This window comes from Squalius cephalus (assembly GCF_949319135.1).
Source record: "Squalius cephalus genome assembly, chromosome: 13".
Taxonomy (NCBI): domain Eukaryota; kingdom Metazoa; phylum Chordata; class Actinopteri; order Cypriniformes; family Leuciscidae; genus Squalius; species Squalius cephalus.
The window spans coordinates 38,632,575-38,645,074 of NC_137134.1; the positions used below are offsets into that span (position 1 = coordinate 38,632,575).

General features: G+C 38.7%; 1 protein-coding gene across 3 annotated transcripts; it reads left to right on the plus strand.

The window, feature by feature from the left end:
* The first annotated feature begins 2,422 nt into the window (after window positions 1–2,422).
* On the plus strand, window positions 2,423–11,867 carry apobec2a (apolipoprotein B mRNA editing enzyme, catalytic polypeptide-like 2a). 3 transcript variants are annotated; one of them, XM_079890218.1, is made up of 4 exons: window positions 2,423–2,498; window positions 4,172–4,421; window positions 8,551–9,074; window positions 11,045–11,867. In XM_079890218.1, the coding sequence occupies exons 2-3, from the start codon at window positions 4,180–4,182 to the stop codon at window positions 9,071–9,073; spliced, it is 765 nt and encodes a 254-aa protein (XP_079746344.1). In that variant the 5' UTR covers window positions 2,423–2,498; window positions 4,172–4,179; the 3' UTR covers window position 9,074; window positions 11,045–11,867. The 3 variants fall into 3 exon arrangements, with proteins under 3 accessions (XP_079746344.1, XP_079746342.1, XP_079746343.1); XM_079890216.1 differs by lacking the exon at window positions 2,423–2,498 and adding an exon at window positions 2,896–2,964; XM_079890217.1 differs by lacking the exon at window positions 2,423–2,498 and adding an exon at window positions 3,980–4,032.
* The last annotated feature ends 633 nt before the right edge of the window (window positions 11,868–12,500 follow it).

Genomic DNA, 12,500 nt, shown 5'->3' on the forward strand with positions numbered 1-12,500 from the left:
CACACACACCTCTCTCTACAGCCAGACTGTGGTCACTCTCACACACACACACACACACACCTCTCTCTACAGCCAGACTGTGGTCACTCTCACACACACACACACACACACACACACACACCTCTCTCTCTACAGCCAGACTGTGGTCACTCAGCCTGTACTTGGTCAGGGTCTTTCTCATTTTATGCTCTTTCACACAGCTCAGAGCTTTTTCTCTCTCTCTATCCCTCTCGCTCTCTCTCTCTACCCCTCTCTCTCTACCGCTCTCTCTCTCTACCTCCCTCTCTCTCTACCTCTCTCTCTCTACCTCTCTCTCTCTAGCCCTCTCTCTCTCTACCTCTCTCTCTCTACCCCTCTCTCTCTCCCCCTCTCTCTACCTCTCTCTCTCTCTCTCTACCCCTCTCTCTACCTCTCTCTCTCTCTCTACCCTCTCTCTCTCTATCCCTCTCGCTCTCTCTCTCTACCCCTCTCTCTCTCTACCTCCCTCTCTCTCTCTCTCTACCTCTCTCTCTCTACCTCTCTCTCTCTACCTCTCTCTCTCTACCCCTCTCTCTCTCCCCCTCTCTCTCTACCCCTCTCTCTCTCCCCCTCTCTCTCTCCCCCTCTCTCTACCTCTCTCTCTCTCTCTCTCTCTCTCTCTCTCTACCCCTCTCTCTACCTCTCTCTCTCTCTCTACCCCTCTCTCTCTCTCTCTCTCTCTCTACCTCTCTCTCTCTACCTCTCTCTCTCTACCTCTCTCTCTCTACCCCTCTCTCTACCTCTCTCTCTCTCTCTCTACCTCTCTCTCTCTCTATAGTGAACATATAGTTTTCTATGTGAATATATAGTAAAGTGTAATTTATTCCTGTGATCAAAGAATTAATTTTCAGCATCATTACTCCAGTCTAATTGAAGAATAGAGGGGATAATAGAAATCAATTATTCTATTCATCAGTGATGCATTAAATTGATCAAAAGTTACAGTAAAGACATTTATAATGTTACAAAAGATTATATTTCAAATAAATGCTGTTCTTTTGAACTTTCTATTCATCAAAGAATCCTGATTTTTTTTTTTTTACACAACATGATAATAATAATGAATGTTTCTTAAACATCAAATCATCATTTTAGAATGATTTCTGAAGGATCATGTTGTTGTTTTTAAATAAATGAGCTTTGGTGAGCAGAAGAGACTTCTTTTAACAACATTAAGAATGTTTCCGATTAGAAACGTTCGGCTGGTAGTGTGTGTCCGTGTGCTTTTTCCAGAGAATACGTGCAGCTGCAAATGTAATCAAATAAAAATGCTCGTTGTTTTCAGCCTTAAGATGTTGATGATTTCTACAGAAGGCGAGATAAGATCATAAATAAATAATCACCTGTGTGGGAGAGAGAGAGAGAGAGAGAGAGAGAGAGAGAGAGAAACAGAATTAGAAAAGCATTACAAAGGTCATATTTTAAAAGGTCACATTTAACGCATGTATTTAAATTCATAAATGCTCTCATGAAGCTCAGGCTATACTTTTGTGACAAAAAAGAACAAATTAAAGAAAAACAAGTAATAAAAACTCGGCGAGTGTTTTAGCGCAATTTTCTCACCTCATGGGATCACAACACTAAGAGATAGTAAATCTTTTCCTGGATTTTTTTTGTGCGTTCCCGAGATTAGACCTTCCTTAACCCGAAGTCTCTAGGTGGTCTGGTTGAGGAGTAGATAGAAGTGCAAGATTGGTGCGCACAGACGCACAGAACAGAAATCATGAGTTAACAAGCGCAATTTTGTCCGGTGGAAAATTGCGCAAAAAAATATCATAAATAAAGTTTAAAGGTGGTCTGAAGCCATTATGATTAACTTTATACATAAATATGGATGCACTGCATATTACATCATGCTTTATTTTCACATAAAGTTGTCCACAAAGGGTTCGGTTTGGGTTGTTATCCTAATAAGCTTGAGGTAAATCATTGGGAAGTCCCTGTGTCAGAGTGTTGTGCTCAGCTCGGGGTCTGAGCTGTTATATATTCACCACATCTAGTTCAACATGAAGGTCAGTGTGACGGAGAGGAATTCCTTCTGTTATTAACTCCACTGATCGGTTAGTTGAGGAGGTTAAAGCTTCACACGCTCAAACTCCATCAGTGTGAGACTCCTGCCACCATCTGGACACATCCGGGAACTACAGCTACAACAAAAAAGTAACATCAGGATTTTTTTGGACATGTTCCTTGGTATTATTTTTTTTACTTATATAAAAGTACCAGAAAGAATCAATGTTGCTACCATATATATATATATATATATATATATATATATATATATATATATATATATATATATTTTTTTTTTTTTTTTTTTTTTTTACATTAGCGTGATATTATTGGAAATACCCTGGCATGCCATGCAAATACCATGGTACATGAATTTAGGTATCAATAGGCTAGATCAGGGGATTTTAGATGCCACCGACTGCCATGATCATTCTCATGCGAGGGACCATCAAACTAAAATTCAAAAGGTAGCGTTTTTTCATATAAACTATTTGTACAATATTAGCATATTTAGAAAATATTTAAGCTAAAGTGTTTTTCTACCCATTTAAGTTATTATTTCCATTTCACACACACACACACACACACACACACACCACAGGACTATAGCCTAAGTATGAGAACGGTTAATTCTGAGGTAAAATCGCTAACTCGCGGCTAGAGACTCCGTATTTTTTTTAACTATTTCTGGCGTTCCCACTGCTTTTATTCACATACGTGTGTTTCACAAGATTTTTTAACTGTCTCGAAGCAACTTTACAGAAAACAAAGCCCTAAAGCTAAACGTGAACAATAGCGATCTCGTCTGTAGTCGAGACAAACAGGAGCATATGTCTGGTTTACGACGACACACTGCCTCTGTTTAATGCTGTTCATCACCTCAGGAGAAGAGAATGACAGCTTTTAAAAGAATGATTGACAGAAGTTTATCAGGTAAAGCGCCCGTCTCACGCCCACACGTAGCATAAATTACCAGTAATACAAGGAAAAAAACGCTATTTTGAGAAGCATGAGTGCATTCTGAACTCACTCGAAATTCGTCTTTGAACGCGAGGTTTGGGCCTGATTTTGTTCGTAATGACGTCACACCAGTTCGTTAATTCCTTCATATTTCCATTAGGCTACTTAAAATAAAATAAGCTACATGTTAGCTGATATATACATACATACATATATACTCCAACTTAATTTACTTAACTAAAACTGTATAAAAACGATTAAAAACTAAAACTAATAGGCTACACATGAAAAAGCATACAAAATCACTAAAACTTAAAATGAAAAATACAACTAATTCAAATCAATGAAAAATTATCTCAATGATAAAATAACCCTGATCCGAGGCAAAGTTAATACTTTCGGACGTAAATCTCTTTAGCAATGAACGTTTGAGCGATAAAAGATTCCTGATTTGGTTTTGCACACCTCAGACAGATGTTAACGGACAGATAATATTTATATCAGTTGATTTCGTTGTGAGTTACAATATACTAGTCAAAGTAGTTCTGTTTAATGACATATTTTCAGTGTGTTAGAGTAATAGTACATTAATAAAAACATTAATGACCCAGCTAACAGTGAACGTTCGAGAACATTCTAATGTAACGTTTCCATAATGTTTGAAGAATGATGCAATGAAATGTTCCTTAACGTTCACCTGACCAAGAAAAACATTACGATTTTGAACATCCAGGTAACATTCAGAAATAATGTTTCCATAACTGAATAGCAAAAGTTCTTAGAAGTTATTTTTCTTATATTTGAGCTTCTTCTTGGAGCTCTGGATATTAATCAACCAACTTCATAATGCTTTTACTTCACTATGCGCCAAAACAATCTCTGTTACCTTAAATTATACGTTTATCTCTGTAAAGCTGCTTTGAAACATTCTACATTGTTAAAAGCGCTATATAAATGAAGATGACTTGTGCCTCAACAACAACAAAAATCTGTCAGATATTCGAGAAAGAAATGCCCAACTTTTGATGCTATATATCCTGTGTAAGATTTAGTTTATCTATCACCTCTATGGCCAGGAGGTCTTTTAATAGAACAGACCGACAGCTGCACACACACACACACACACACACACACTCTAGTGCTGTTATAAATACTGAGGTGTGTGTGTGCGTGTGTGTAGTTTCAGATATGGCCGACAGAAAGAGCAGCAGTGGCGTCGGCTCTCGTCAGACCGTGAAGAGGAAAGAAAGAGCAGAAAATGAGGCAAAGAAAGAGGAGAAACCTCCTAAAGAAGGAGAGAAACCTGAGGTGAATGGAAAGAAGGAGCAGGTGGAGAACGGAGAGGCCGGTGCCGGTGCCGAGAACGGAGCCGAGGCCAACGGAGAGAAACCGGAGCCGATGGAGCTGCCGCCGTTCGAGATCATCACCGGGTGAGTCTGGACACCCTCGACAGAACATCAGACGAGGAGAAAACACTTCATTCACAACAGGAGACGTTTAGGTCGACCGCGAAGACAGAAAACATCTTTATTGGTTCTTTATTGGCATCAATGGTTCCATGAAGGATCCATAGAACTGTTCCATTGCACAAAAGCTAAAATGTTCTTCACACTTATAGAAAAAAACCTTGAAAGTTGTGTAAAAGTAGTCGATGTGACTCGTGCGCTGAATTTCAAGTCTCCTGATAGTTTTGTGTGAGGAACAGGCCAACATTTATATCACACTTTTGCTCACAAACTTGCTGAATCACAATCGGTCACATGATATGCGAGAACCAATGGTGTTTGGGATCATTGACTTCTTCTAGCGGAGTGTGTGAATCTACACAAACACCAATGGCAAAGATTTTCAGGGAATAAATGAGTAATTATGGGTCTGTTCCATCTTGTGACTTCAGAAGACTTGGAATACAGTCTTTATTGGCATTGATGAAGAACCTTTAACAACTTAAAGAGTGGAAAAGGGTTATTTATGTTATTAAGGGAACGAACGGAGCACTGAAAGTTTCTTTGGGGAGCCAAACATGGTATTGTTTCTCCAGAGCATATCTGTGGATCTGCTGGGAAATGCGTGAACGTTTGGGTCAAAGCTTGTGTAGAGCAGAAAAGTCCAACCCAACCCCCACCAAGGTCGATCCTGACAGGCGGTGATGTGTCTCGCTGTCTGCTGTGTGTTATCTAAAGAACACACTCTTAAAAATAACGCTAGAATATCCATCTGGTGCTTTAAAGAATCCGGACACCAAAACACCAATCTGGAGAACCTGAAGCGCCAAGAAGTTTAATGCTAGGTTGTTTTAACCCAATTTCGGGTCAGATATGGACAATCCCAAACGTTGGGTTAAAAATGTAATTTCATTTCATTTCAAATTTAACCCAATGGCTGGGTTTGACCATAGTGTAGTGTAGCCTTTAACAGAACCAACTTAATGACTCTTGAGTGAACCTTAAGAACCATTGAAGTCCATCAGAGTTCTCAATTACATCTCATTCAGGCTAAAATAGCCTAAAATGTGCAAAGAGAGATAAAAACAGACCCTAATGTGTCAGTAGTGTTCATCCAGAGCTGCAAAATCAACGTGGATGTTGATAAATATATTCTTATTATGCTCATTTGAAGATTTTTAATTGGTATCTAAAGCACAGTTGAGATATTTAAGAGACAATTGCTGGATTTCTAAAGGGTTAAATGGATATTCGCATTTCCGAATCCGTTTAAGAATCCAAGCGTGTTTGATAACGCTGATGGGTTTGATTCTGTCGACACATTAAAGCTGTGAATTGTTGTGGATCATCTACTAGCAGGTGCTCATCAAAGACCAGGTTCAACTGGCAGCAAACACACACAATGCCTCTAAACCACAGCATCTCACGACACACAGGGTTCTGTATATGGGTCAGACTCCGCTGAGGGTATTTATAACCCCGACAGCCCTTCCATCTGTCAGCCTGTGAAGGAGCCGTGTAAAACCACCACTGAACCCCCCGCGGAGGCCAAAGACTGGGGAGAATAATACAGCCGAGATGCACATTTGACCTGTAAACTGGAAAAATTCACCCTGCTTTTGGAGCGTAGCATGAACTTCACTGGTTGTAATTCATGAAAGCTTTGGAATACAGACCTAAAGTTGGTTCTTTTTAAAGAGACGCTCAGCAGATTATTGCAGAAGTCGAAGAACATCAAAAAATGAAATTGTAAAAAGGTTAAGTTTAGTGTAAAGCAAATGTACCGCACTCTAAAAAACACTGGGTTAAAAACAACTCAATTTGGGTTGTTTTCAACCCAAGGGCTGGGTAAATATAGGACAGAACACATGTTGGGTTAGTTTGACCCAGCAAATTGTTTTCTTTGTTTAACCCAGCATACTGGGTTGATTAATTTTTACTGAAGTTCATACATGAATTAATGTTTATGGATTAACTTTTATACAGAAATACTCCACAAAACCACTGGTTTGCATGATAATTCCTTTATTTTCGATCATATTTTACAGTGTAGCATTTTTATATAGTTTTGAATGCATACATTTATGCTTGTTTAACAAATATTGGAAGTAAGAATTAAACATTTATAAGTAGTTCAAGTGTAATCGACCAGTCTCTGTTGTCCCGTTTCCACGGTAACGGCGCTGGATCTCGCTGGACCGCCGCACTGCGTTTCACTTGTAGCTGAAATATTCTGTGACAGGATTGTTTTGTTTTGTGACAGGATTGGATTTTTATGTCTGACCCAGGAGCAGGGTGACACAAAAAATACCCAAACACTGGGTTGTTACGTCTGACCCAGGATCTGGATAACACAAAAACTACTCAAACACTGGGTTGTTACGTCTGACCTAGGATCTGGATAACGCAAAAACTACTCAAACACAGGGTTGTTACGTCTGACCCAGGATCTGGGTAACACAAAAACTACCCAAACACTGGGTTGTTACGTCTGACCCAGGATCTGGGTAACACAAAAACTACCGAAACACTGGGTTGTTACATCTGACCCAGAATCTGGGTAACACAAACACTACCCAAACACTGGGTTGTTACGTCTGACCCAGGATCTGGGTAACACAAAAAGTACTCAAACACTGGGTTGTTACGTCTGACCCAGGATCTGGGTTACACAAAAACTACTCAAACACTGGGTTGTTACGTCTGACCCAGGATCTGGGTAACACAAAAAGTACTCAAACACTGGGTTGTTACGTCTGACCCAGGATCTGGGTTACACAAAAACTACTCAAACACAGGGTTGTTACGTCTGACCCAGGATCTGGGTTACACAAAAAGTACTCAAACACTGGGTTGTTACGTCTGACCCAGGATCTGGGTAACACAAAAAGTACTCAAACACAGGGTTGTTACGTCTGACCCAGGATCTGGGTAACACAAAAACTACCCAAACACTGAAAAAATAACCCAAAAGGCTCAACCCAGGATTTGGGTAGAAAAAAATAACCCAAGATTTTTTATAGTGTGAACCAAACATGTTGTATTTTACACAAAGTACATATTTTACTAAATAACCTGGGGCCGTATTCACAAAGAATTTTAAGGCTAAAAGTTGCTCCTAACTGGTGAATTTAGGAGCAACTCCTTAAAATAATGGGCGTGTCACTCGTAACTTTAGGACTCCTAATTTTTTTCACTAAGAGTAATTCACGAAGCATTTTAGCCCTAAAAGTAGCACCTAAGCCTGGGACAGCTTAAAAGAAGTCGAGAGGACTCCTAACTCACTAAGACCTTCACAAACTGCTTTTTGTGGCATTTCATGCTGTGATGTTTTGAAATGCGTATGCGGCGCTACAGGAGCTTCCAATCGCGAGGAACAATTCTGCATTTTAGGCATAACTAGGGATGCAATAACGCCACCAACAACAACCAAAACTAGGCTACTCATTGCATGTAAACTAATTGTAACGTTTCACTGTGAATCAAATTAAAATGTTCTTCTCTTTGCAAACGGAGGCATATAGTGACAGATTAATTCAATAATGTTGCAAAGATATTGCATCAATCCATATGTTTCATTAGGCTACTAGGCTATTTGTTTAGCCTTACTCTTTATTCATTTAGGCTATTTATTCAGTTATTCATCATCTTCCGTCCTTCGCACTACTTGTGTAGCGCACGCATTCTCAGACCTGTCACCTGTCACTCATCATCGTAGGGGAGGGGTTTGGAATCATTCCCGCGCTACAATCATCAGCCAATCAAGGTGGTCACTTCAGTCAAGCTCGTGTATGAGTAATGACGTCATCCATAGCAACGAAGACTCACTCTTAGTTTAGGAGTTGTCATTTTTCTTTACTAAGAGTAGGTCTGAAAGGCGTTGTGAATAACTTCTAAGAGAAAACTCCTAGCTAAAATCTTTTAGTGTGATTTAGGAGTACTCCTAGTGGTGAGATAAAATGCTTTGTGAATACGGCCCCTGGACTCTAAAACTACTAGAAAATCAAGTTGTGTTCCAAATTTGAAGTTGATATCACAAAAATCAAGCCACTAAATGATTTCACAAGAATCATGCGACTAATCTGAGCGAATTCACCCGCTTATCTGCCCACAGGGATCGCATTGACCCGTTCTTCTACAAGTTCCAGTTCAAGAACGTCGAGTACTCGTCCGGCCGGAATAAAACCTTCTTGTGTTACCTTGTGGACCAGGGCTCGGACGGCCTCCTCCGCGGCTACCTCGAGGACGAGCACGCGGGCGCCCACGCCGAGGACGCCTTCTTCCAGCAGGTCCTACCCAACTACGACCCAGCCTGCAAATACACCATCACCTGGTACATGTCGTCCAGCCCGTGCGCGGCCTGCGCCGGGAAGCTGACGGAGATCCTGAAGGCCAGGAAAAGCGTTCGTCTGGCGATCTTCTCCGCGCGGCTCTTCGATTGGGAGGAGCCTGAGATCCAGACGGGGCTAAAGGCGCTAGCGGCCGCCGGCTGCAAACTGCGCATGATGAAGCCGCTGGATTTCACCTACACCTGGGACACGTTCGTAGAGAACGACGAGGAGCAGTTCACGCTGTGGGAGGACTGCCAGGAGAACTACGAGTACTATCAAGATAAACTGGCCGACATCCTGCAGTGATGTAAGAGAAGCTCACTAACATACGACACGCTAGAGCTACACTGTTAGTCGTTAAAAGATCGCCATCTTGATTAAAACGCCCACACAATCTTATTCCTAAACTACAATGATTCGGCCGTGTCTATTAAACCTTTGACAAGATCTTACCGGAGCATTGGAATCTGTGTTTGCGGTGCCGTTGATCCAGAGAGAGCCGCTGTCATGAATAGATATGAAACAGCTTCACAAACAGTCTTTTTAACCACATAATAATTCATATTATCACAGAAGTACTGGGACAAAAGTTTATAGTTAAGATATAAACACTGATGTCTATGTTAAGTCTATCAAAATAGAGCAAATCACCTATTGAAAGTAACTTGGCGCTTCAAATAACGATAGTATCGATTACTTTGTTACACCAGTAGGTGGTGACAAGTGATTTGTCATTGAATCATTAATTCGAGAGATTCGTTCAAACATGCTGATTCATCCAGTTATGAAACAAGTCTTTATAAATGAGTCATTGAATCATTAATTCAACAGATTCGTTCAAAAACACAGATTCATTCAGTTATGAAACAAGTGAAGTCTTGATTAATGAGTCATTGAATCATTCATTCATTCAAGAAATTCGTTCAATAACACAGATTCATTCAGTTATGAAACAAGCGAAGTCTTTATTAATGAGTCATTGAATCATTCATTCATTCAAGAAATTCGTTCAAAAACACAGATTCATTCAGTTATGAAACAAGCGAAGTCTTTATTAATGAGTCATTGAATCATTCATTCATTCAAGAAATTCGTTCAAAAACACAGATTCATTCAGTTATGAAACAAGCGAAGTCTTTATTAATGAGTCATTGAATCATTCATTCATTCAAGAGATTCGTTCAAAAACACAGATTCATTCAGTTATGAAACAAGCGAAGTCTTTATTAATGAGTCATTGAATCATTCATTCATTCAAGAAATTCGTTCAAAAACACAGATTCATTCAGTTATGAAACAAGCGAAGTCTTTATTAATGAGTTATTGAATCATTCATTCATTCAAGAGATTCATTCAAAAACACAGATTCATTCAGTTATGAAACAAGCGAAGTCTTTATTAATGAATCATTGAATCATTCATTCAAGAGATTCGTTCGAAAACACAGATTCATTCAGTTATGAAACAAGCGAAGTCTTTATTAATGAATCATTGAATCATTCATTCAAGAGATTCGTTCAAAATCACAGATTCATTCAGTTATGAAACAAGGGAAGTCTTTATTAATGAGTCATTGAATCATTCATTCATTCAAGAGATTCGTTCAAAAACACAGATTCATTCAGTTATGAAACAAGCGAAGTCTTTATTAATGAATCATTAAATCATTCATTCAAGAGATTCGTTCAAAAACACAGATTCATTCAGTTATGAAACAAGCGAAGTCTTTATTAATGAGTCATTGAATCATTCATTCATTCAAGAAATTCGTTCAAAAACACAGATTCATTCAGTTATGAAACAAGCGAAGTCTTTATTAATGAGTCATTGAATCATTCATTCATTCAAGAAATTCGTTCAAAAACACAGATTCATTCAGTTATGAAACAAGCGAAGTCTTTATTAATGAGTCATTGAATCATTCATTCATTCAAGAGATTCGTTCAAAAACACAGATTCATTCAGTTATGAAACAAGCGAAGTCTTTATTAATGAATCATTGAATCATTCATTCAAGAGATTCGTTCAAAAACACAGATTCATTCAGTTATGAAACAAGTGAAGTCTTTATGAGTGAGTCATTGAATCATTCATTCATTCATTCAAATTTTTTGTTTAGTTGTCTGTTCTGAATCGTGATCTCTGTTTAAAACAAAAAACATCGGTCTCGTCTCACTTTCGCTTCTAGGTCACGATGTTCTCGGTGACATTTGATATATTTTAGACTATTCACACTCTCCTTTTGCTAATTAAAGCAAGTGTTTTTATCTTTTGCAGGATAATGAAGCGATAGTCGAAGAGAGAGTGTGTTTGTGTGTGTGAGAGAGAAACCCATGCCAACCGTTCCCTTTCTGCATCCACACGCTGAGAGACGTTTAAACATTACTCGTGGTTTCTGCACCGAGAGCCTGAAGTACAAGGATCCTGTCAAACTGATGGATTACTGTAGTACTACTGTATGTTTTCTGCAGTAAGAGGATTTATACTTTTTAATAATTAGTTTTATGTTTGAATGAAGTCACTGCGTTTTGTTCATCTGTTTTCTTTTCTTTGATGTGACAAAATGTCACATTTCATACTGTTTTATATTCTGAGCCTGTGAACTAGCTTGCAGAAATATGTTCTGAGAACGTTTTGCCAATGTTCCCATTAAGTTACAAAAAAACGTTATTTCTGAATGTTCAAAACAATCTAGTTTTTTTTAAATGTTTTTTCTTGGTTATGTGAATACTAAGGAACATCATTCTTCAAACATTATGTGAATGTTACTTTTGAACGTTCTGAAACAATTAGTAACATTTAAACAACATGACGAACATACGTCAGAAATAAAACGTTTGTCTTTAACTTTGAGAGAACCTTGTCAGAACGTTCTCTGTTAGCTGAGTGGAACTTCAATTTTACTTTATTTATCATTTTATATTCACAAATTCATATTGAGCACTGTAAAATACAGGTAATTCAGGAGTTTTGTATTCATACATTGAAACTTGGGTTGCAGCTGTATATGAAATAGTTGGGCAAGCCATAAATAAATACACTAAATGGGAAATGACCTTCACTGTTGTTAGAAAAACGAATAAAACATGTATTGTTTTGGTTTGCGGTTCTTCTTTTTGTGTATTACAGAAACAAACACACCAATATTCACCTCAGCATATGAGGCGTCTCAGCCGAAATGAGTTGTGCTATGAACAGCGGTTTACTTAAAAGCATCTTTAATCACACACATAATAATAAATCAAAAATACTATCTGTAATATCCACACAGATAAATATAACAGGGAGATATTTGAAACCCATCATACACATTCTCTGTATAAGTAAACAAAACACGTACAAACAAAAACACCATAGTATTTTTTTATACGTATACCAAGGTAATGTTTTTGGACGTGTGCTAACCAAGGTAAATCACGGTAAATGTAAAAGACTTACAGGCAGATTTATAGGTGAAGATCACGGGTGACTGTTAATCTGCGCGCACAGACGTAGAAAACGCGCCAAAACTAGATCGCTTACATTCTAATCAACACATTTGTCTTTACAAAACTAGCGTAGTTTTGTTTGTATATTATATTATGATAGCGATCTAGTTTTGTTCGGTAAAGTTTCTCCACTCACCCAGTCTCATAGAGACAGAGCGCATTTAGGCCACGCCCACCGGGCGGGAAAACAATCCCACCGTCTCCACTGACTCTGTACTGCGTGAAGCTGCCTCCTCGTCGTTTAT